General features: G+C 35.9%; 2 protein-coding genes across 51 annotated transcripts in view; both read right to left on the bottom strand.

The window, feature by feature from the left end:
* The window catches only part of neb (nebulin), a 61,800-nt gene extending 51,267 nt beyond the window's left edge, over positions 1–10,533 (bottom strand). For 49 of the 50 annotated variants that reach the window (XM_079881085.1, XM_079881108.1, XM_079881110.1 and 46 more), the window contains exons 1-13: positions 10,408–10,533; positions 9,599–9,711; positions 9,274–9,339; positions 5,674–5,736; positions 4,658–4,774; positions 4,056–4,163; positions 3,734–3,838; positions 3,008–3,112; positions 2,798–2,902; positions 2,531–2,635; positions 2,109–2,213; positions 1,831–1,938; positions 408–524 (exon numbers count right to left, since the gene is read on the bottom strand). In XM_079881085.1, coding sequence (XP_079737211.1) covers positions 408–524; positions 1,831–1,938; positions 2,109–2,213; positions 2,531–2,635; positions 2,798–2,902; positions 3,008–3,112; positions 3,734–3,838; positions 4,056–4,163; positions 4,658–4,774; positions 5,674–5,736; positions 9,274–9,318 — 1,083 coding nt within the window. In that variant the 5' untranslated portion in view covers positions 9,319–9,339; positions 9,599–9,711; positions 10,408–10,533. The remainder of the gene's footprint in view (positions 1–407; positions 525–1,830; positions 1,939–2,108; positions 2,214–2,530; positions 2,636–2,797; positions 2,903–3,007; positions 3,113–3,733; positions 3,839–4,055; positions 4,164–4,657; positions 4,775–5,673; positions 5,737–9,273; positions 9,340–9,598; positions 9,712–10,407) is intronic. The other variant, XM_079881096.1, reaches the window with a different exon arrangement.
* A 2,440-nt stretch (positions 10,534–12,973) lies between these two features.
* Positions 12,974–26,329, bottom strand: arl5a (ADP-ribosylation factor-like 5A). Its single transcript, XM_079881057.1, has 6 exons — positions 25,764–26,329; positions 17,572–17,632; positions 16,421–16,568; positions 16,261–16,344; positions 15,226–15,377; positions 12,974–13,510 (listed from the first exon to the last, which is right to left on the bottom strand). Exons 1-6 carry the CDS (start codon positions 25,807–25,809, stop codon positions 13,462–13,464), a joined length of 540 nt encoding a protein of 179 aa, XP_079737183.1. The 5' UTR covers positions 25,810–26,329; the 3' UTR covers positions 12,974–13,461.
* Positions 26,330–26,345: the final 16 nt, after the last annotated feature.

Here is a 26,345-nt window from a genome sequence, read left to right as displayed (position 1 = left end):
TTGAGATAAACATGATGAGAGGAAAATGCTTCAAAATACTCAGATCATACAACGTATGTTCCAAACAGTGGCAACACAGATAAAATTCCATCCAGTTATCAGGTCTAAAATCAGGTGATTGTTTTTTAATCAACTGCATGTTTACACTAACTGAATTGTAAAGATATAATCCATGCCATCATTAACTCATTATTAACACTATGACACCAAGCATCAACAAAAAAAAGACAGGGGGAGAAATCACTTTGGTTTTGAAAATATTTGTATTTCACTAAATAATTTATTTCAGCTGTCTTGTGGTAATATTTAGTATGAGGAACCTTAGTAAAGTCCTCTTAGACCATAAAAATGTCCTGACAAAGCAGACCACTACAGTATAATGATTAAGAAGATCTGGATTAACATACATCACTCAAGATGGTGCCTGCGTATCTCAGCTGTCTGAGAAGGGGGTTCTCTGTAGCAGGGAGAACGTTGTAATCGCACACGGCTTTTGTCTTCTCATAGTCCTTCTTATATTTGACCTGTGAAGGTGGAAAAAAATGCATATATTAAATGACAAATGATTCTGAAACTGATGTGAGTCATGGGTTCTTCAAGTGTTTAAAGGACTCAGAAAATGATTTTAAAGACAACACAAAACGTTCACAAGAAATCCAGGAAGAAAAAACTCATCCCCGGTTTGTTTTACACAAGGTTCCTACACATTTACAAATTCAAAATTCCTTACTTTTCCAGACTCAAATTTACAAACCTTTCAGTAGATTTTCAGACCAAATGTAAAATAATATGCATTATATTTAGTATATAGTACAATCATCTGTAAATATTTTATCAGGTTATTTTTCATTGGTTTTCTCAAAGTGATATGCACTTACATAATAAGAAACCTTTATAACCTGCATACATTCACCTCTGACACATCAGTTTGATATTGTAAATGTGGTTTGATGTTGCACCATCTCCAAACAGAAAAGTACAGTCTGAATTAAAAGATTATTTGCTCCTTTATTTGTTGCTGGTTTATCTGTCGCACATTCGTTTAGTGAAGTCCAAAAGAAACTTACTTATGGTAAAGAAAGACAAACGGTTTGCATAATGAAAATGTGCACCTTGAATTCATTCATTCGGGTTTTACTGTCACTAAACAATCACTAACAATCAAAGATTTTGCCATGAAATCACTCTGCTTGTATGATACATTTATTTTTAGAAATTATTCATTTAATATTTTAGAAAACTGAATAGGGGAAATTGTCTGGAAACACAAATATTTTTTATTTTTTCCATACTTATCCAGAGCTGGAAATTACTCAAATCAAATTCCATACTTTTGCAAACTCCGTGTTTAAAAATACACAGGATCTAATCCTGTTTGTTCTTTCATGTCCTCACTTGTGATACAGCAATGATAAATTAGTAAGCAGGGATCAAAAGAGATAACCAGAACATCAGTCATGTGAATCTCTGGATTGACTCATGATCTGTTTAAAGAGTCATCACGGGAAGGTTGTTTCCATACAATGAGAAGAGATCTAAAAAAGTATGTCCATTGATATGTACTCTCACTTTTATTTTTAATCAGGAGGCAATGCACGAATACTGGAATGTTCTAAAGCTAGTCTGAAAATACAGAGATAAAAAGTAAAAAACACTACTACTAGTCAAAATGCTATATTCTCTCATTTATAGATAGTGCATCATTTTAAATATTGCTTGTGCACATCATTACATTTCTTTGTTTTCATATGGTATCAGACTCCACTATATGTGTGAAGAAATAAAAAAGAAAAAGAAAAAAAAGAGTGTAAATAAATTCTCAAAACTTACCGAACTTGCAGCTTCGCGAGCCTTTTTATTGGAAGCATATGTTGGTGTGTCTGTTTGCATGAAATAAATTTGGTCTTTCATATCTTCAAATTCAGCCGTATATTTTTTCTGGAAAGAAATCAAAGTGTGACACTCAGTTAAAAATTTGTAACATTTGATCTGAATATTAAGAATGTTTTATATTAATAATGTGCATGTTTCACTTTGATAAATATATTTATTTGAACTATTCCATCAGAACATCTGTTTTTGAAAAACGCTGAGTTTATGGCACTTACGTCGCTGATGTTGTCCATAACCATCCTAGCAATAGCGACATCAAAGTAAGGGGTTTCACACCATTTGCCCTTGACGTTCTTGTTGTAATCCTCACGATATTTAAGCTGTGAAGAATTGAAGGGTTTTATATTATTTCTCACCTTTGGCGAGCCTATGGCTTACATGCACAATCTATTGTTGCAGGGACAGAAACATTTACATTATACACAATTTCTGCTTCACTTCGTAAAATACAATATAATATAAAACTGCAATATAACTACAAATAAAATGTATTGCTTTGGGCTAAACAAAACTTAAATAACTTTGATAGATGGAACTTTGATAGATTGATAGATGGAAACTAAAAAGACCATTTGTGGTACGACTCGATTTGATTCAGGAATTGATTCAGAAGGCACAAAAACCAGGGAAGTCTTACATCACTACGATTGGCAAAGTTTTTCTTTGCCAGTTCCATCTCCGGGGAATCAGCCAGAGACGTGTACTTTGCCTTGCGCTCATCATGACCCTTCTTGTAGACAATCTGTGAAGGTGGAGCACAACGGATTTTTGAGACAAGGTATGCAGCATTTGTAATAATTTTTTTAGGTAAAATAAAATATTTAGTTTAGAGACAAAAAGCTTTTGTTTTTCCATATGACAGTTTAATGATAGTTGATTTTTGAAATTTCACAATTTGACTTACATCACTGAGGTCTTTTTGGGCCTTGGCCACCCTGCGGAGCTCTGGGCTGTCGCTGTATGGATAGTACATGGTCTTATCCTCATCCCATGCCTCAGTGTACAATTTCTGATAGGGATATTAAATCATTGTAGAGGGTGAATCAGCCAGTAATGTCAGTATAAATTTTACTTTAGCGCTTATCTAATACTAAGATAAGAATCAGAGATCTACCTTGCTGTAATTTGCTGCATTCTTCACAGCAAGAACCAGCTCAGGGGCGTCAGGAGGGAGCAAGTACCTATCCTTGGTCTCGTCCCATTTCTGCCTGTACAGAACCTGGAGAAGGTGTATATGGAGAACTTATTTTATATGAACGCAGAACGTCTGAACGTCTAGAACGCAACTGAATGCTTTTTCAAGTGCCTCAATACTTGAAAAACCGCGGGAAACTACTTTTAAACAGGACATGACGGAATATTTACATATATTTACAGCTGGTATATTCGCACAGGATTAGTATTACCTTAGGTTATTTTTCCGGACCTTTTTATAGAAGGTAAAAGTTGCCGTGATTTTTACTGACATTGTCTGATTACTGAGATGGCACATTGGGATGGGACTAACATTCCTGAGAAGCTCTGGTAAGTACTTTACCCCACTTCTCCATGTTAAACTAATCCAGTCAGAATAGGGCTTTAGAATGCAATATTGAGGACTGACGACTTGAGTTAAAATAAAACAAAACTCTTTACTGAGCAGTGTTGCACATGAATTCAATAATTTCTGCAGTGCACTGAATCACTTAGTTCTTTTCCCTACAGTGCTGTCTCTCTAGCAAAGCATTATGGGGATGCCTTCTTAAAGCTTTGACAGTTTAAACAATTCTGTTATTATTATTCAACTTGATTATTAAACATTAATTAGAATTCACAAGTCTATCTTGACACAAGCACTTACTTTGCTGATGAGCTCAGAGACATGCTTCACGTGGGCAATCTCGCGAGCCTCACCATCATAGAGGCTGGTGGTTTTGGCCTTCAGTCCCTCCATACGGTATTTCACCTGGTTTATCAAAAAATATGTATTGTTAGCGAAATTCACAGCATCAGCTAGAATTTTGCATGAAGTAAGCTATCTGTACATTGTTTATTAAGAGCTTAGACTAAAGAGGTTTCAAAAAGCATCAGCTATATTCAAAAATAGCCCACGTGAACATGAAGATTTTGCAAACTATATTCTGACAGAATATAGTAATATATGATCCACAAAGGGTACATACCTCACTAAGCTGCTCCTGGGCCTTCTTGATACGAATCATCTCAGGTGTGTCAGCCGAAATGGCATAGGGCTGCCCCTTTGATTTATCATATTCCTCCCTGTATTTATTCTACAAAAGCATACAAAACAATACAGTACTGTGTAAAAGTTTGCTGATTTGGTGATTAAGAAACATTTTTTATTATTATTAAAATTGAAAATGCTTAATATTTTTGTGGAAACCATGAAATTCTTTGATGAATCGAATAAAAAAGAACAGCATTTATTTAAAACAGATTTTCTTTAATGTAAAAGTCTTTTGATCAAAAAGCATCCATGCTGAATAAAATGATTACTTTCTTAAAAAATACAAATCTTACTGTCCCAAACTTTTGAACTTCTATCAAATACTGTATCTGGTTTTATGGTTCTCAAACTGTGACCTATGGACATGATGTGGTCACATTAAATTTATGCTAATCTGTTTCTGTTGTCTCCCACAAATAATGTAACTCACAGTTATGAGGCTTTGGGATCGTTAACAGTCTAGTTAATTTCAATGAAATAAGAAAAAAACATCAGTCAAGGAACCTTGTGGATTAATAGCACAAAATATTTTCTTACATGGCTGTACTGGTCAAGCATCTTCTGGCTGTGTGCCAGGTAAGGAGTCATGAACTTTGAGGTGTCCACCTTCACCTTCTTCCTGACTGACCGTCTGGGAAGTCCACCTGGTACGGACTTAAAAAAAAAGAAGAGCAATCAACATTCAAGACAAATGGTGCTATAAATGAGAAACATCTCTAACATCTTTCACATTTACAGTATTTCATCGTTGAAGGCCAAACTGTTTTGGAGAACTTTACATCTCTCTTGGAGGCACAGTTTTGTGGGACCAAAATACCTCATTTCCATTATCATTATAAGCAATCACAAAGCCTGTTTGGTACATCTAATTTTGTATGTATGGATTTATTCGAAAAACAGAAAATGGATGGGGTAAAGATAGGGTAATTTAATTTTGACATTTAATTTTGCAGCACTTGCCTCCCACGTCTTCAGCAAACAATTTGTTAGTTTAATTTACCATGCAAATTAATACTTGGCTTTTTATAGCAAATGAGTGAAAAGGTTAAACAGCATATTTCAAAGACAGGTCAGTAAATTAGTATTGGCTAGATAGTAATTCAGTTAATGTTTATTTAAGGAAACAAGCAGAAAACTACAGAAAATCCTCTTTCGGGACAGTCAAACAAAGTTCTTAAAGCATTAGTTACCGCATACTACTACAGCTTTAAAAAAATATAAACTGAAGTAAACATCACATTAACTCACATAAAGAAAGCTCTATTACCACACTTTTACTGTTCATTAACGCTATGGCATTTGCATGGCTCTGTATCATGGGGGCTATTTTTTGTAAATGTGCTACTCAAAGAATTTAATTTGGACATAATATTACATTTTTACTGACATATGAATTGTTAAACAAGGGAGTTTGTTTAATAATCCACTCTTTAAGTTGGTAACATTTGGATAGTTCTAACTAATACAAACTAAACTAGTATGTGAAGGAATGGAATAGCCCCCATGGCATGTGGGAGGGACGCAGATCCGTTTCACCTGGGATGATCATTTACCTCAACACCATGAGACATTGAGGTGGATGTGGTGGTGATTGTTGGACCCTCCTCATAGTAGTACTATAAATATAGGAAAAACTCTGGGCTTTCAAAATTACTATCACACACTTCAGGAAAACACTACAATCTAGAAAAGTGACTTTTTCCAGCTCTGGTTCTCGTAGGCATAAAATCCCTTAATCCCCTAAATTCCCTTTAAGGCAATTCATTTCACTCAGTCAGCGGCCATCTTTGAAACAGCTCTCGGGCAGCCATTTCAGTCATGAAAGTACAGCTCCCATCTCTCTGAATGGGGAAACATCTAATTCTCCAAAGCTGTTCACCAAGCTTACGATAAAATTTCATAATTGAAACAAACAGCTGTCTCCTAGATTTGCTTTTTAAATGCTCTTATCGTGAAAATTGGATTCAGGCTGGATGCATGTGCAGTCATAAGCATTGGCTTTTATTAAGAAGGCGGGACTTATTCCGCCATCATTGCACTTCTTCCTATTCATAGTAATATGAGTGCTCCTCTTTGTATGTCTGAAGTCTTTCTTAAAATCCACATTTTGACCAGAAATACATTTAATGTACTTGGATCCTCTCTAGGCTTACCGAAGTCTATCATTGTTCCAGATATATGCCCTGTTATTCATGTTTACATTAATTACATTACAAAGTCATCCATTAACCAGTCTTGCATAATTTCAGCATGCTAATAAGAGGGTTCCATGTAATTTTTTACCATATAACAAAATAAGATATAGAAAAATAATCGGTTTGACTGATATTTCTTGCCACCATTCACACTTTACTTTTTCTTAATTTTTTATTGAACGTTTAATATCAGGTTTATCAACAAATTACTTAATTTGGTGGGTCTCTGAAGAATCAAAAACAGCATTAGACCACTGTGTGTTCAACAAATAGGTTAAGTAATTTACATATTTAAGGTTTTATTTTTGCATAACTTTTTACACAACTTTTTTATAGCCATTCAGAATAAAAAATAAACATAAACTTTTAAGCTTAACATGCCAAATTTATGTTTTAAACTATGTACTGTAGATTGCAAAGCAACTGTGCATAAATATTATTTCAATAACCATGATAAAATTACATAAAAATACTGAGAAAAATGGTCCTGATATTGGTTCTGCAGATGACATAAAAAAATAATTAAAAAAACAGATTCATTCCCACACTTTAACTAAATTAAAACGAATCAATAACTTGGATTAATAAGTCATGGGAACTAATTCTTGATTCATGGCCTCTGTATCTCCCCCCACCCCCACCCCCAGTTGCTGTTAACTGAATCCTCCAGTAATTGTTTAGGGAATAAAAATATACTAATGAGGCTTTTTTTTCCCAGTGGAGCTCTGTCGCTGATTGACAGAGCCGTATGACTGGCCAGTGCTAAGAACATTTTAGCGCCCTAATGACCTCACCACTATTATTATTTGCAGCTAACGTTATTGTCATGGTAGTAAATAGAAACAGCGGGTCAGGGAACAAATTCCAAAACAAACACCTACATACATTTGACTCCCAAACTGTCCAGAGAATAAACTATCCCCTACTGGTCTTTAGTCAGATATCATGACAGAACTCTCTGAAACCGTCACTGACAACAACATCACAAGGCCTAAGATCGTGTAAGAAACCTATTTGAAACCAGAGCAGGAAAAAAAAACACTCCAAATTTATGAATTTACAGGAGCTAGAGGCTTCTTTATTTGGACCAGCGGGCAGCAGAAAATTCTTACAGTATGTAGGTTTTTTTAGCCTGTGCATTATATACCATTTTTCTTTATCTTTCACTTAACAGACAAGATATGGGAGATTCAGTGAATTCAATGAATATCCTGTGAAGCACAATCTCTATCTCCAACTCTTACAGGTGTTTTTTTCCACAGGTCCTCCCCCCCCCCCCAAGCATTTTAACAGCATGACGTTAACAGCAAAAGGAGTGTAATTTACAACACGGCTCGTCTCATTTGCCTCCCTGCGAGTCAGCCATAGATGTCCACTTCTATATTTGTATCTCTTGAAAGAACAACTCAGCCAAAGCTGAAGGCTGCTTTTTCCATTAATGGGGAGATAAGCATATAAAAATAATCCACAAAACTTTTGATATATAGATTTTTATTAGTGCCACATTTATTTATAAAACACTATACCTGTAAATAATAAGTTCTGACAAAATGTCTATATAATTTTATAGACTGCATCTGAAAAATCAATAAAATATAAAAGAACAAAACGTGATTCTCTGCTGTCCTCAGATCCAATAAAAGAAGCCATCTTAATTAACGCTGATACCTTTCAGGTTCTATTCTAAGTGTAAATGAAAGCAGTAGTGAAATCAGAGCGTGTAACGTATATAATTCAAAATATTGTGTTGAGATTTCCATCTGCTCAAAATGCAAGATGATGAATTTCCATTTCCTGCATATGTTAAAGGGGAATCCAAACGCATTTGTTCTTTCAAAATGTTCTTTCAAAAATAAAGCTCTAACACCTAATCAATGAAAAGTTTGGTTAATGCAATTGTTTGGTAAACCCCTATAAGATATCTACAATAGAAATGGACATGAAAGTATACAAGGTCTACTTTAACTCTATTTCTCTTGGAAATACTGAATTAAAGTATCAACCTTCTGCTTTCACTCTTCCATTGAACACTCAGATAGACAAATTTACATGTACATGTACAGACAGAATTTCAATGAATAACACGACAAAAACATTGAGGTAAATGAAAACTGCTGGAAGCTTCAAGATGAGCTGTGATTAAATCTTAAAAATTAGCTCTATTAAAAAAATGACTGGCTGAAATCATATTTAAATAACATATTTCAAATCAGAACCCAATAAATGTTGTTTTAAGTAAATCAGCCAAAATACCTCCAAATATGGTATATATGTAAAATGATGCCAATTGTGCAACCAATCGATTAAGTTTGAAATAACACGGGATTTTCTGCTCATAATGAAGCTTGCAGGGCGAATTAGCTGCTCTGAACAGAACATAATCCCACTGTTAGTATAAAAGTGAGAGTATTATATCTAACAATGGTTATTTCCATTCAGGCTTCTTTCCATCAGGAAAACATTACATTAGCATGTTCATTCATAATAAGATCTTGTTATCAGATGATGACAAACTCCTGCAGGGGTCATTTACTATCAAGTAAAGGATGGTTTGCCACGTATGTAATTGATATCTCGTCAAGGTATTAAATTAATTGTATCTATTGAAAAGAAAGCAGAGATACATTTATTACTGGGAATGAAATATGTATTGAATGGAATTTAGTGCACTAGCCTCCAAGGAAGAGGTCATCTGAAATGGGATCCAATGCTAATCATATACGACAAGGCAGCTCATACTGAACTGCTGACGGTGGAGATATCATAGACCACTATTCATAGGGTTCGCCAGTACACCTATGGGACTGAGATCTATGAGGCGTTAATGTGAAAAGCCTATATAAGCTATTTAAGGGGCAAAGTGAAATAATGTAGAGCGGCATTACTGTCACTCTTTCAATGAATGAGGGTAAATAAATGATAATATATGCATTGCAATGTATTAAATTTGTATCTTACCTCCTCCTCCACAATCTCCTCTTCAAACTCTTCTTCTGATGCCATCTTCAAACAGATTTATTGAGTCTACCCAAGCAAATGAAAGACTATCAGACACTAGCAAGTGCTAATCTGTATAGTACATATTTGTAAATATTTACTAACTGCATTGAACTAATTCCTGTCACAGACACTGAGAAATAAACAGGTGTTTTTGAATACTTTAGATGGCAAATAAAGCTTTCAAATTCACCAGGACTTGAAGGACACTCTACAAAGAGGCATTAACAACAGGCTATGAATTTCAGTGTTCAAGTTAAAGAACCAAACTAAAAAGTTGACGTACCTTTACTATAGAAGGTTACAGTAGAATTTAAGCAACCCTACAGTAAAGAAGGTGCTCGCTTTCCATCCACTCGTGTCCCAATCTCCTATTCCACTTTATGTATTCCTGCAAACCTAAACAAAGACAAAAATGTGTCAGTTTTCCTCTGACTGAGCTGACACTTTAGCGTGGGTGGATCAACAAAAGCAAAAATTTTATTTTGTGCTGAAATTTTTCTGCAGGCCTTGTTAGTTGAGAGGGTTTGACACCTAAGACCCCCCAAAACGTAGCACCTCCTGGCTGAAGCCTTGCGACAGCTGCTCTGAATCGCTCCAGCTATTTGTCATGTAAGCCAATGCTGCAGGCTGATTGGCTGGCTTTGTTTAGCTAGTGGAGCTCCAATGCCTTCTGAGGCTACAGGTTAATTTTAGGTCTGACCACTAACTACCCTTTTTTAGGACCCAACTCCCAGAAAATGATATGAAATAATGCTTTTCTATGCTTTTTCATCAGAAAGATTGAGAGGAATTTGGATGGGACTTTAACAAACTCCTGTCCATGAGGTGAGTTGCTTCAGAAAGTCTTCCAAGAAAAACAAAGTCCAGGAATAAGTTCCAGCTTTGAGTAATTGGTTGTTCCTGCAATGGTGGCCAATAAAGTCAGATGATTTTTATCAGGCTGTGGTTAAAGGACCAGCATCGCCCTCAGCATCACTTCCATCTACCAACAGGCTGTAGAAGATGGTCAATCCAACAGAGCAGGCCATGCAAAGAGTGCTGGAGAGTAAAATCTGGTGTGCTGTTTGATTTTGTGGTTTTTCCTATGCTTACCGGTGACTTTAAAGTTAAAACGTTTCCCAAACTGCCAGAGCCTCCCCAACTCTTCCCTCCTGAGAAACGCCGGGCAAAAGCTCACAGCTGCAACGGCACTTCGGTTATCATGTGCCCCTATCCACCAATCAGTGGGCAGAATTCTCAGGTTTCAAAAGCTAAATATACACTAGCGACCCTTCAGAAAAGTGCACCTGTTCAGCAAATCATCAGCAATACAACTATGAGGAAGAGAAAAGAAAACACTGGAAAATACCTGGTTTCTCTGAATGAGGGAATGTAGGGATGCAACATTCAGCAAGATGTTCTGCGGAGGTCTTGGGAGTAGTGGAGATCCTGGGGGGGAAATTGGGTCTTATCTGTGAAGATGGCTAGAGAAACTTCTTGAGGTCACTGGTTTACATCCAAGTGTTCATGGAACCCATAGGCTGACATCAAGAGTAAAATAAACTGACTTGTCCACCCAATTACAATCCTATCAAGAGTGACTCAGAAACAGATAAGAATGACTCAATGCATGTGGACTGTCCATTATACAGCTAGTATAATGATGATCTAAGGATGAGTCATTATTAAATAGCTTTTTAGAAAGTGCTCTACAACATCTCCCAAGCACTTCTGAGCAGACAGACAGCTGCTGTCTCACCCGAATCTAATCCTGATGAATACCTTACAGTATTAAACTATTCAGGGTCACTCAAAAATACAGCGGACACTATTTTTAAAGCACCCTGAGTGACAGTAAAGGGGTGATGTTTAGGCACAGAGGTATGTTTCCTTAAACCCATTATATCATTGAGTGGAACAGTTTGAACAATACTTTGCTGATACACCTCGAGACACAAGATATACAACAATTTTATCACAATGTGCTCCAGCCATTTCCACTCAAAAGTCCTACAGTTCTCCACATCTCCATGGTGGGGCAGCATGACTGAGCTGAACGTGAATGACAGAGGCAGCTGTGACTGTGTCAGCTCAGTGTTTCCCTCTGTCCTCTATTTCAGAACACCAAACAGTGATGGAACGCTATAAATAAAGAAGTATAAAAACAGAACAATAAAATATTTGCCAAGGCAACAATTCTCATTTTCATTTATTTTAACGTGATATACTAAAATAACTAAAATGAAAATAAATGATTAAAATAAATATAAAAAAAAAAATAAACAAATGACAAAAACACACATCAAATCTTAAAAATTAAAACTTAAAATATAAAAATAAACAGTCATTGACTAACAGGGTGGAAATAACTAATTCATTTTCTCTATATTCCTGGCTTGGAAATGAATAAAAGATACAAAAATGGGGTCAAACAGGGAGGAAATTTGAAGGGAGATGAACTCTAGGTTGATGATTCTATTCAACTACTTTTTGAACATTTTATTGATTTTCCATGCAATTTGCCTAACAGGGTGCATGTATGGGTGGCACAAGTTGGCATTAATAATAAAACAAATGTAATACTGATTGGGTTAATATTTTAAAGATTGGACTAATTAGGACATACTAACAGGGTGGAAAAGCAATAATTTCATCTCGGAACAGAGGAAAACATGGACAACTGTTGACTAAGCTTATGAACAATACTTCAATCCAGTGACATGACGCTTTGAGTGTCTTAAAGCTTAGTCACTGGAAAATTGTTAAGTAATAAGGGGGTCTGAACAGCTGAGGATGGGTATTAAAACACTTTCAATGACTCCTAGTTTAAATAAAAGCAACATCTCTCACTCAGGGAAACAGCATTTCAAAACACAAACCCAGATACAGTGCCAGAGAAAACCTGTTTACCATGACTCATGAAATTAAAATTTAAATGTAAGTAGCTAGACCGCAACATCAACATGTTTTGAGTACTAACAACCCTATCAAGTGTGTTTTCCTGATTCAGATGGATACACAAATAACTATCAAGATAGTTGTATTTTAAACAGCATTATGAGGCACTGAAGTTCTACATGAGATCATCTTATATAGAGAGAGATTCCAAAAAGAAAAGTCTGTCAAGGTCTGTTCACCGTGATGATCCACATTACCGATTACCAATGCCTAATCTAAAGACAATGCAGTAAATAAGGCATTCTGCATATTCTTTGACCAGTTTAAGCACTAGATTTAAAATGCAGTTTGCCACCAGTGACACAGAATTCAATTGCAAAAAATCTATACACATAAAAATATTTTTAAAAAAACCTTTCCCTTTACAATGTAAATGTTTAAAAAAAAAAAAGTAAGTATCTGTACTGTGCAAATAATTACTAAATCAAGTCAAAATTCTGTGATAATATTATGTGTATGGTCTACTCTGTGATATGTATTAAAATAAGTTCTTTCCAGATTAAGTTCAGATCCTCCTTAAACATATCAGGTTTTTCTTCAGGTTAAACATGTACGCTAATTAAATTCATTTTTAAAAAGAGACACTGTCCTTTCAAACCATGCAATGCCCCCTAGAGGAGGCAAAAGAGCTGTGGAACGTAACCAAATACTTCAACGTTGTAAATTTTGAAAAAAGGACAATCAGTGAGGGGTAATAAGAAAATCTGTTGAGAAATAAAATGTGAAACATCTGTCATGACAGATAAAAACACTTTATTTAGTTGTATTTTACATGAGTGCAGTCTCCTGTTGCATGGTAATGTGTCTCCTCAGCCCAGAGGAGACAGAGTCAGGTGCAGGCACAAGGTTAATGAAAATACTGGACTGCACACACTGGGCAACACCATGTCAGGTAGATGGGTAAAGCAGCGAGGCCACTCCAGGCAGGGATCCGCTCAGCTAGAGACAAGTTCTCTTAGTCCAAGGTCTGTGCCACCCTATTCCTCTTTCAATGGCCATCCGTGCAGAAAAACACTGGGTTTATGCTGTTTTGCAAGTCCTGACTTATTTTAGTGAGTTAGTTACAGATTGTTCATTCACAGTTCTCAATAATCTGTAATAAATTAATCAAACGAGTTCTGGTGACGTCGCTGAGTCACCTTCACAGTGAGCGACACCCGGTGGGAAAGACAGAGAGAGCACACTGCTATCTGAGGTCTGAGCCTGAGGTCATCTTACTCGCAGCCGTGACATCATCCATTCTAGACCCTGGCAGAGCCTGCGGACAGGAAAGAGACATTCAGCTCGGGCAGTTAACAATGCTCCTATTTTCTTTCTTTCTCTAAAGAAGACAAAGAAAGACATTTGTGCTTTCTGCCTGTTAGTCAGGGAAAGGCCTCTGAACTAATGACCTTGGCCATTAAATGAGGTGCATTTTAGTCTCAGCAAACGTTAATGACCGCTCATACATTCCATTATGAAATATACAGACTTTCTGAATCATATTATGGCTTTTTTTTTATGGCAACACATTTTAAATATTATTTTCTGTGCATCCAGGTCTCTGTATGCATCCACAAAGCAGTCAGAATGGGGTTAGAAAGGTACAATTTGAATTTGCTTTACTGATACATGGGTTGTCTATGAAAGCATATATTACTGCCACACGAGAATATGCTTTGGTATATCATAATTATGAGATTAGTCAAAATTATGAGATAAAATCATTATGACACACTAAGTCAAAACGATCTTCTTTGGCATAATTATTACTTTTTATTTCAGAATTTTATGATTGCAACTTTTTTATGTTTGTCAGAATTATGATGGAATTTGAAATTATGAGATACTTTTTTCTCATAATTTTTAACTTTTATGTGATAATAATGAGAAATAGTAAAAAAGACAATAACAACACAAATTCAACATTGAATGTTCATTTTTACTTATGATTTACCAAAGCATGATTTGTTTTCTTATGGTGCGGATATGGGCTTCCACAGCTGTCTGCTTAAAGCCCTTAAAAGCAGCCTTTCCACTGCACACAAGATTTTGGCACGGATGCCGGAATTCGCCCTAGTGGCAGTCATAATGCAACATTGGAGAGAAGCTCTTGCTGTCTTTTCCCCGTTAAGACACATATCTTGCACTAAACGGTGATACTTGAGCCAGGTAGTGTTTTACACACACAGACTTGCAAAATGTATTTTGTGTCTCCAATAGAGTGCCTTTATCCTCCGAAATTTCACCATGGTGGAATGAATAAATGAATGCAAATAACAAACAGCTATGTATATAGGACAAATGACTGCCAATAATTTGAGTAAAAAGATGGAGACCATTTTTTTTATTTTATTAATAATTAATTATTTATCAATAACCATGCCTTTTTAAAAGTTTTTTTAAAATAATCAAGTGTTTCTGATAAAGTAAAAAATAAAATAAATAAATAAATAATTTATATATATATATATATATATATATATATATATATATATATATATATTTTTTTTTTTTATTATTATATATATATATATGTATATATATTAATAATTCTCAATTTGCGCATACACTGATTTGCTTGGTATACATCGCATCCGATCGACATGTTGAATACTATGTAATAAAATAATAAAATAAAATAAAATATTTTTAACGTATCTAAAGCTCAAAACCGTTGCAAAAATCCCACATTCGGCGGCTAAGGATGGAATATTATACTTGATTAATATTAAAAACAAGCATGGACTGGAAACCCAAGGACATGTCTGCATTTGTCTGACAGCAATTGCTGTCTATGCAACTTTTAGACGCCTAATGCGGATTCATCACTTCTATCGTTGCTAGTTCTATATTCAGCCAAAATGACTAGAACAGCAGACGTTTACACAATCTGTGACTCATTACATCATCTCGACTGAACATAATATTGAACTGGATCTTTGAATGTACATGTTTGTCATGTGGCTCTGCTGTAGGTTTTTGTGGCCTTACCCTTCTCCAGTGAGGGCACAGCAGGCCTGGATGTGCCACTGATGGTCTTTGATAGAGGTAAGCTGAAGACTCTGGGAAATCTCAGCAACAGTCATACAACCCTTCACATCTTGCTTGTTGGCGAAAATCAACAAACCAGCTTTTTTCAGATCCTAATAAAGAGAAAAGAGGAAGTGGATTCAGGAAGTCAAGGCACAAAAGAGCGAACCAGACAGTCTAAGTACAACCTAGGGGTGGGCGATATGACCAGCATCTTAAATCATGATATGAGTCATTTTATTTCCCGATAATGATATACATCACAATAGTTACTTTTGCTTTAAAAATGTTATATAAAAAAATGTTGATAACATTGAAATTCCAAAATTCTTATCACCAGGTAAAAAGTGATAAAGAACAAAGAAACTAAATACAAGCATATAGGAAAACAAACTACAATAGAACAAACAAAGACACAAATTTAATAGATCTCCTTGAAAAACTTCAAGCACTAGAAATAAGAAATACTAGGCCTACATGAATTTTATGTACAAAAAACACTCCATAGTCTTCACTGTGTAAATTAAATATACATTTATTCTTATTATGGTTTTACAAAAGTGATTCAGTCAAGAGCAGTGAGAGATTCTCTTTTCTGTTGTTCGATTAACATGACAGATGACGGCAGGTATATTTGGATCCAATATACTTGTGTTTTCTTTCTCAACTGTTTAAGTTCAAGACATAAATGACTGCGTTTACTTGCAAAGACGGCCATTTTGACATATGGTGTGTATTTAACGTTAAAGCCCAATTTCGTGGCAAAAAGAACTCAGTTCAGAACTCGCGCATAAAGAGCATCGGCTTCATGTGCGCCGTCTCTCAGACAGAGCTCAGAAACCATCTCTCTGACAGCGCGCAAATATAGCGAAACGTTGTCTTTCTCTACTTACTGAACGCATTCAAATGATAAGCTTTCGTGACCGTGCGGCACAGCAATATATATTTTTGTATATTGCCCACCTCTAGTACAACCCCACACATACATATACTCGCCTCATGGGCTAACATCCTGTAGAGCTCCTCTCTGGTCACTGAGATTCTCTCTCTGTCTGTGCTGTCCACCACCACGATCACAAACTACACAGGAGAAACAAGTTAATGCAACACAGCCTTTACGATTCAAGGTAACTTTACAGTTGTCTTAGGTCGCTACCTCTGTGTTAGTGTAGTAAGTGTTCCAAGAGGAGCGCAGTGATTCCTGTCCACCAATGTCCCACATCAGGAAATGAGTATTATTGACCACAATCTCTTCCACATTGCTGCCTATGGTGGGTGAAGTGTGCACCACCTCATTCATAGAGCTGGAGATTACAACAACGACATGAGCACCAAATGAACAACAAATAGGATAACACCATAAATATGAAAGCACTATAAAATAAGGGAGTAATTTGCATGATGTAATCACGGCATCACGTGTAAATATATAAAAGTGACAGTAAAGACTTTTTATAATGTTTAGTGGTCGACCAATATAGATTTTTTTAATAGCCAATACAGATGCTGATATCTTAAGCCCCTTTCACACAAAACGTTGATCCCAGAAAATTGCCATATAATTGCTTGAGTGCCTTCTGTGCGAACACAAACACGTCCCGGGATTAATCCTGGGATCGATCCCGGGATGGGGACCTAGTAACATTGCCAGGATCAGTCCCGGAATATGAACAAAAGGCAGGATCAATGCCGTAAGGGGTGTGTCGCAGTGATGACGCTAAAGCGGAGCCAGCTTAGTGGAACGATGCACCAGTTATGATCGAGTCAGAAAAAAAATGCAAGAGCGTGATCGCAGATCATAATCGCAAGATCGCAGATCGCAAAATCGCAGATCATAAGCAAACTGAAGACGCATTTACACGTCACATCCTGATGTCATGTGTCTTTAAGGGATCTTCATGTGACACACAAATCCCGGAACACATTATCGGTGTACTTTCCGGAATCTCTGTGTGAAACGGGCTTTAGAGTGCAAGGTGGCCGATATATAAATATATATATATATATATATATATATATATATACACACATCGAATTTTAATCACTTGAGAGCCCCTATATACAGTGTATGTGTATGTATGTATATATATATATATATATATATATATATATATATATATATATATATACACACACACAGAGTACTGTTCAAAAATTTGGAATCGGTTAAAATGGTAATATTGTGAAATATACATATACAGCGTTAGGGTATATGCCATGTTATGATGAAACCAAGCAAATTACAGCCATATTATGTTACATTATAATATATTATAAAATGAAGAATGAACTGTTTGCAATACTTACAACTGATAAAGTATGGTGGTCTTTCCTGCATTGTCCAGCCCAACAATAATGACTTTGTGCTCTGGGGGAACAACAGAAAAACTGTTAAATATTTTAGGAAACACTTTTCATCATACGCAGCATTGCAGACATTCATCTTTGATTCTGAATGTTGTCAAATTAGCTAGAATATTTAACACACACAAACATATGCATGACAGGTATTTGAATGTGTCACTGAGAAATGTGCCATCCTATACACTAACAATAGCAAGGAACTGAGCAGGTCTAAAGAACAGAATAACGACCAAACCCACAGAGTAAAATATGCATACGTCAAACTTGTTTTAGGCTGGAGACCAATGGAGCCAGTACTGCCATTACAAGCACGTTTTACTACCTACATTATCACAAACAGTAGTGTATGTGATAATACAGTACACTTTCCACATATGGCCTCAATTCAACTGAGCTAAACAATTCTGAATTTGACAGAAAAAATGCTTATTTTGATCATTCAGATATAATGATAAATATAATAACAACAACAACAACAAATAGGCTAATAGGAAGCAATTTACAAGTTGTGAAACCTTTCATTTTGATCAAAAAGATTTTCTATTGCCAATAAAGTGTTTTATAGACTACTGGCATTAATTAGACTAATTTTCCCTAGTACAGTTAAACATACAGCTGTATAATCTGTAAATATTAAGCAAATTGAATTTATTGCTTCAAACCACACACTTTAAAAATTAACTCATGCCCAGTATCTTGGCAATGCATCTCTATTTTAATATTATGATGATTATGGTGTAACCCACTTTCACACTCTAACCTATAGGCTAACAATACAAGCTGTAACTGACTCCGGATATGAGTGTTTGCACCTGCAGACACGTCAAAGGCATTAGAGACTAGGTGACGTGGTAACACTTATAAGTGTGTGTAAAGGTGGCCAAATAGTTTCCACAAGAGAAGACAATGCTTAGTTGCAACAGAACTTTCCATACTGCAGTTTCATCATGCATGACAATGGACGACAAGCACATAGCTAATGCAAATATCTCAATCTAATTTAACTGACTGCCACATGCAAAAGAGCCAGCACTTTTTTCAGCCCCCCCTGTCCACAAAAAGGCCCAATAGGTTTAGGTTTGATATAATACATATATCAGACACCTTTTTGTCTTTATTTTGTGAAATTCAACACTTATTTAGCTAGAAATAAACTCCAGATAATTGATGCATGTACAATTTTGATAAAAAAAAAATATTTAAAAGAAAAAGTGAAATTAAATCAGAGTTCACTAGGGCAATCTTCCCGAAACTTCATATCACAATCTTATAACAAACAATCACAAACCACGATCTGAATTGCGTGCTTTCCGAGCCAAGTGCGTATCTATAGCACGAATGATATTTCTAGTATCATTTATAAGCCAAAAAGAGTTTTTGCGTACATATGTGATAACAGTTTTCACGTGCATATGATACGCACTTCATGGCGTGTAATACGCACGCACTCCACACCCCTAATCCTACCCAAGGGGTTTACAGTGCGTATCATTTGCACGCAAAAACTCTTTTTGGCATATAAATGACACGAGAAATATCATTCGTGCTATAGATACGCACTTTCATGTGATCATGTTGGCTTTCCAAATTTTGAGATGTAGCCCTACTCTATCGAGAATATCCAGACTGGAACAACCCTATGGACTATTTGCACAATTTAAAACTCAGTAGCCTAACAATCAGTCGTCAAAATAGTAATTCAATCCTGAGTTGAACTTTAAAACACTGCATACACTGATCATAATCTTTATGTAAATACTCGCCAAGTCGGACATTTTGACATATTTTATGAAAATACACAAACACTATTTTATGCAAAAATAGACTTGGTGCGGAAACGATCGCTGCACTGCTGTATACGCACCGCACCTGGGACGGATCGCCGGACCGCATCCGCGTGCAGTGTGAAAGCTTAACATGGGTGCGGAAAAGAATACGTACCGCATACGCACTGCAAACGGAGTAGGCCTATCTGTGAAGCGGGCGTCAGACAGTCAGCGGTTGTTTGCGGATTAGTTGGCAGTCCGAATGTCGGCAGATATTTTTTTTAACGATAGGCTACTGATTAAAAAAATTAAATTAGGCTACATTTTAAATTTACAAGTTTAGAAAAACATTTTTATTCTATTTTTAGGTGTGGCTACGCCTATGTCCTGAATGTTTCTGTGTTCGTGCAATTCCTTTTCTTTACAAAGATAAATATAGGCTCAAGTTCTTACCTCAATAAAAAGCTGTGAGCAAGCGCATACAGGCACGTCTGCCTCATAATACAACATTAAAAACCATATCTTTTTTAATAAACGTGTCGTCCTCGGACTCACCGCCTTGTGGTGGCTTAATAAAAGGGGAATGAGGAATCGGATATGCGTTTAGACGTAGGTCGGATGTTCAGATATCGGATATGTATGTATATCTGATTTAAAACCACATTTGGCTCAGATCGGATGCGAAAAAAATCGTATAAAAGTATTTAAAAAAGTATATTTTAATCAGTGTTTGTGGTAGGCTACAGCCGCGGATCAGTTACTGCAAACGCAACATATGTGAAAGCACTATAGCGCGTGCTGCTCCGCAACTCTGTCGTCATTATGTTAAGCCCGCCCCGCCTACTCTATACACGATGTGATTGGCCTGACCCAATTTAGGTTTTTGCAGCTCGAAAGTCAATGGAGAGTTGCTAGACTACCCTGGCTGCAAAATACATTTTGCTGCCGCTAGGGTGCATCTAGATTTCTAGGCTAGAACAATTCAGCCATTTGAACCAATCATTTGAATAAATGACTCAATAACTCACTCATTAACCTGCCGCCCCCTACTGGTGGTATAGTTTTGTGTTTAAAAGTAGGCTATCATTCTTTCCAATGTCATATTTGTTGTATATTCAATTTTTTTAAAACAATCTCATAACATTATTTAATGCACTTGAAATTTTTCAGTGTAAATTAATTCATTTGATTGGTAACAGCCATATGGTGTCTTATTATTCCAATTGAATTTGTTGATCAAATTTAAGAATTTAAAATGAAAGATGAAGCATATGCCTATATTTAAAACGATTAGGGAAAAATGCTCTTTATAAAGGTTAAAATACCATAAATATGTAGATTTAAATATGTAAAAGCTGGATTATGGTTTATGGTTATTTAACGAGCCTGAGTATAGTTTTACACATCAGCCTAGTCTATTCTGTAAATTAGTGATACGCCGGGTTGGATTTTTCTTTGCACATTAATCTGACAACAAATGTGGCACACCCAGTTTTTCTTATGCACACCCAGAGATGCTTTTCTGGCTACGCTAGTGATTCAGGACCTCTGCCCGTGACTTCTATAATAAAACAGCCTACTGGAAGCTACATTATATTTATCAGCAATGAGGTGATAACTTCGCTGTAATTAAACCAACAAGCTTCACTATTGGGTTACTCGCTCTCTCGCTGGTTAATTCATTCGAATTCATACAAAAAAAAAATTCATATATATTACAGAGCTACTTTATTTCACTTCAGAATTCTAGATCTGAGCTGTAGGTAAACGAAAATTATTTCCGGACTATATCTGTTCCGTCAGATTTTGCGGTGCAAAACATTCATGAGTCATGACGTTATCTTGTCCATGCTGGAAAATAATTCTGACCACCCAACATGAATTATATAAATAATTTTAATAGCACGACCATTCAAAACCATGGTCTACCATGTGGATAGTAAAACGATCACCAAAAATCATATTGGGCGGGAATTAATGTAAACACAGATATCGGATACCAGTGCTATCTAAAGTGAGTGTAAACAGAAGGGACAAAAAAAAAAAAAGATCGGATCTGTGCATTAAACTTTCCATGGGAAGTTAAGCTGGGGAATTTTGTTAATATTCCAATTTGGAAAATTGGAATTTACAGTAATTAAAGGTAAATAATTGGAAATTTTATGTAATTTATACAAACATATACAAACATAAAAAAAAAAAAATTGTTTGGTCATAAGCAGACATGCATGCAAACTAATAAACAATAAAAAAAACTGACTTATTTGGGAGTAGAAAATAAACTAAACTAAAATAAATAAATTTTGCAACCCTAATCTGGTGTGACAAACAGAACTAAATGATGATAAAATTGTCGAAAAATTATGCCTGAATAATGAAAGGACTGACATAGATCTGTGTAAAATGTATTCTGGAACAATTGAATGAACCAGTTTAGAAATATTCATAATTCTTCTTTCAGGTAATACAGCAACTCCAGAATTACTGGCACCCTTGGTAAATATGATCAAAGGGGGCTTTGAAAATAAATTACGTTGTTTATCCTTCTGATCTTTCATTCAGAAATTCACAAAATTCTAACCTATCATTAAAGTGAAACAATGAAAAATGGGGGAAAATCTCATTATGAAATAAAGATTTTGTCTAGTTCACGTTGGCCACAATTATTGGCACCCAATTATTGAAATGTCCTTTTCCTAAGATAACAGCTCTGAGTCTTCTCCTATAATGCCTGATAAGTTTGGAGAACATCTGACAAGAGATCAGAGACCATTCCTCCATACAGAATCTCTCCAGATCTTTCAGATTACCAGATCCATGTTGGTCCTTCTCTTCAGTTCATCCCACTCATTTAGGAACTTAGGATGGCCATGGCATAAGCTTAATTTTGTGCTCAGTGACACATTTTTGTGTTGATTTTGATGTTTGTTTTGGATCATTGCCCTGATGGAAGATCCAATCACGGCCCATTATACAATTTCTAGCAGAAGCAGCCAGGTTTTTTTTTTCTGTTGGTATTTGCTAGACTCCATTATACCATGTATCTGAACAAGTTGTCCAGGAACTCCAGCAAAAAAAAAAGCCCACAACCACTGATCTATATGTCATTTTATATAGATCAGTGCCCACAACATTAAAGATCTAGCAGTATATTGAACGATGGACATGGGGTACTGTTTATCCCTGTTTGCACCAAACCCATCTGGTGGGTTTGCTGTCAAAAAGCTCTTTTTTTGTTTTGTTTCATCCAAGTCCCTTTGGAAGTTCCAGTCGTGTCTGACAATATGCTGGAGTTTGTTTTTGGATGAGCAAGGAGGATTTTTCTTCAAACCCTATAACTTGAGGTAATGTAGATGCTGTTTGATAAAGATTCTAGGCTTTCTGACCCCAAGACTCAACTAATCTCAACAATTCTCCAGCTGTGATCCTTGGAGAGTCTTTGGCCACTCAAACTATCCTCCTCACCAAGCATTAAGACATAGACACATGTCCTTTTGTGTTTCCTGACTTTCCTCACATTTATACTCCCGTGGAACAGGAAGTCATGGCTGGACAATTTCATACTCCTAGTCACCCTGGTGCTAAAAATAAACGGAAATGAAAATATAGCCTACTTTCTAGGGGTGCCAATAATTGTGTCCAACATGCATTGGAGAAAAACATTTATTTATTAATGTCAGTTCTCCCCCAGTTTCAATTGTTTTACTTCAGTGAATTTTGTGCATTTTTTGAATGAAAGATCAAAAGGATAAACAATGCAGATTTATTTTCACAGCTGCCATAGCTCAGTCAAATAAAAGTATTCTGAAAAGAGATGCTTTTCACAAAGACACTTTGAAACTGATGACACTCAGAGTTTAAAGCTGATATAATCATGTCATCTAAGCATTCATTTGCCAAAGAGGCTCCAAAGGTCAAGGTGTATTGTAAAGATGTGCTTTAGCACTTCAATTAAATGTTTTCTTTTTCTCATTCCTTGTATTCACAAGAACATACAAAATAGCCTGATACCAAGTCCTTGTCTTTGTAGTAAAAAACAAAACAAAACAAGATCATACATAAGTATGAGTTGTATCACATTCAAATGTACAGTTGGGCTGACATTTAGATTTAAAGAGGTGGCTAAAGTCACATGGTTCCAGATCTCTCTTTCTCTCTGAACTCAAAGACAAGAAAAGTTCTCAACAATAAAAGTTTTTTTCAGTACTTTTAACGTTCACAACCACACCACATTAAATAATCTTAACAATCTCTTCACAAAAACCAAAACACTTTTTTAATAACAATGATATCTGTAAATAATACTGCTTTAAAATAAGCCTTTGGAAACTGTAAAAACAGTGGAATACGATGTGTATAATTTTCAGACCATTCTATTTTGCTTACAAATATCACAAGTCATTTGTGCAATTTCAACTAGGCCTAATCATAACGTAACCAGCCAGGCAACTTTAATATTTGACATCAGATTATTTGTAGAAGTCACAGCACCAATTTTCAATATGACATTTTTTTTTGTTGTTGTTTTTTTTTTTTTGCAAGGCATAAACACACATTGTGCATGATTAATGCATGTATTACATAGTGGCAACACAGTACAAAGTTGACAACTAAAACAAAAAGACAAAATAGCCGGTTCATCACAATGTGGGGTTGCATTTACAGTGTCAACTTTCAAACATTTAGGCCTAACCTAAAGACAGAGAAACATTTCAAAGACATTCTTAAACTCAAATTCTCAAAGTTCGTTCCTGGAAAGTTGAATACTAACCTGCACAAGAAGGGACATGAAACTGAAGAATAAAAAAAAAAAAGAAAAATCAAAGAGAAAAAAAAAAACGTATATGAAGGTTAGATTTTACCCATTCACATGCTCTGGTTATATCATCTTATCAGTTCTGTCTATTCCATGAAATGTTCTGAAAGAATTTAAGCAGTGTTGTGTGATGCAGAAACAGTCAACACAACAAAAAGGTGAAACTACTTTAACATGGATTTAGGGTGAAAGTATTTTAGCATCTTAAAAGTTTGGGGTGATTAAGATTTAAAAATGTTTTTAAAATAAATTAATACTTTTATTCTGCAAGGATACACTAAATGAATCAAAAGTTACAGTAAAGACATTTATAATGTTACAAAAGATTTCCTATTCATATACATGTTTTACTGTATATATAAAAATGTTTTACTGTATTTCAATTTTCAATCAAATAAAAGCAACCTTTGGCCTTGGTCAGTATATGAGTCTTCTTTCAAAATCAAAACATTTTTTTTACTACACTACATCTAAACAAAAAGAATGAATACAGACTGGTGGTACTGCATCTGACTGCAGGCAACAATCTCTAAACTCTCATGTTACACGGCTCACCCATATCACAATGATCTATTCTGCTAATGAGTAAGGTGAGAGGAACCGAAGAGAAATGTTCCACTGGGTTATGTTGCAATTTGCACATGCTCAGTACCTCATTCACTGATGTGCAAGTCTTTCAAACAAGATTATGCTTTATGAATATCCCACACCATTTATTATAAATGAGAGACCACTGGCTATCACATGGACGTTGAGTAACAAGAAATGCTGACACAAACCCCAGCGCTTTGAGGATTAAACCACTGTCAGAGACACACAGGCTGACCAGTGTTGCAAAATGCCCAGCATGCACATATCACAGAGGAAAAAGGCACAAATGATCTAGCTAAAAAAAAAAAAAAAGCAAAGAGTGCTGAAATGGGTGTTTCACTTTTGAATTCATACTACTGGTGCAGGTTAATCTATAGTCAGTGCTGACATTTGGCTTTCACATTCACTTTATATTGATATGTCCTCACTGGTGAGTTATGTTTTATCAATACCAGACGAAGTACATAAAACCAAACACGTATAGGGGAATATAATATCAATATTTTATCCACAGCAACGGTAAAATGCGAACAATTACATTTCCTACCAAATTTAATCTTACACGAGAATTACATAAGCGTATCACAGTGCTTGACACGTCACTTAACAATTATCTATTACTGAAAAATAAAGATATCAGGTCTCCATCCTACACAAACACAGAGACTGACCCTGACAGTAGAGTATCTGTCAACAGCCAGTCTGAAACCATATTAGCCAGTTTATTGAAGCCTTACCGACTGTTTTAATGTAGCAATGACAGTCGTTCACAGAATATTTCTACCTTGAAGAATGTACAACATGTTTATAATTATTTAAGTCGTATAAGCACCGGCGTCGCTGTTTTAAAACGAAACTACAGTAGCAGTTTAGCAAATACTTGCTAGCTAATAAAAACCCATATAGCAAGTCAATGTTAAAAAATCATCGAAATATGTTTTAAAATATACTGCTTGACGTACCTTGGTGGTTAAAAAGCCTCCATAACTTTGTAAAAATGATTCCCATCGCTGATGTCCGTCCTCGGGCAACACCACCCAGCAGCAGCAGAGACTGAAAATCTATCTGCTAGCCAGCTAAGCTAACAATCCGGTTCAGTACAAAATAGTGCTCACGGTAACAGTTATTCACTCCTTTAATATTCTCCTGTGGATGTTATCCATGTCTCGTGAGGATGGGATATTTAAATACTGCATCATTTCAGTGCTGTCATGTCTGGAGGTAAATGAAACGAGGGCGTTCATTTGGCTCTGCCGCAGAGAGGAGCGTCTGGATCTGAAACGCTGAACTCAATCAAAACAGTTTACAGCCACGCAACACTCACCGGAAGTCTCGCTCGCGACCTGTCTGGCTCAAAAGCTAGTGCGGAGCCTAGCTGGACAGCACACTAGGGCACCTAAAACGCGAAAATTCAGCACTTTGGGGCTGTAAGGGAATTATGTCTAGATAGGCAGCTCACTGGGTTTTGAGATACAGCCCCACTCTCACTGACAGCATAGTGGACTGAGATAGCATTACTTTCGTGCATGTATAATAAATACGTG

Source organism: Squalius cephalus (assembly GCF_949319135.1).
Source record: "Squalius cephalus genome assembly, chromosome: 9".
Lineage (NCBI taxonomy): Eukaryota > Metazoa > Chordata > Actinopteri > Cypriniformes > Leuciscidae > Squalius > Squalius cephalus.
This window is presented reverse-complemented; position numbering and strand designations above follow the sequence as displayed.

Excerpts from the sequence above, each read along its gene's own strand:
- arl5a (XM_079881057.1), bottom strand. The coding sequence starts at position 25,809 with ATGGGAATCATTTTTACAAAGTTATGGAGGCTTTTTAACCACCAAG. Across the intron at positions 16,569-17,571 it reads ACCACCATACTTTATCAGTT|CTCTATGAATGAGGTGGTGC; the intron begins GTAAGTATTGCA and ends TGTAATCTCCAG. Across the intron at positions 13,511-15,225 it reads TGTGCCCTCACTGGAGAAGG|GCTCTGCCAGGGTCTAGAAT; the intron begins GTAAGGCCACAA and ends TCCTGTCCGCAG.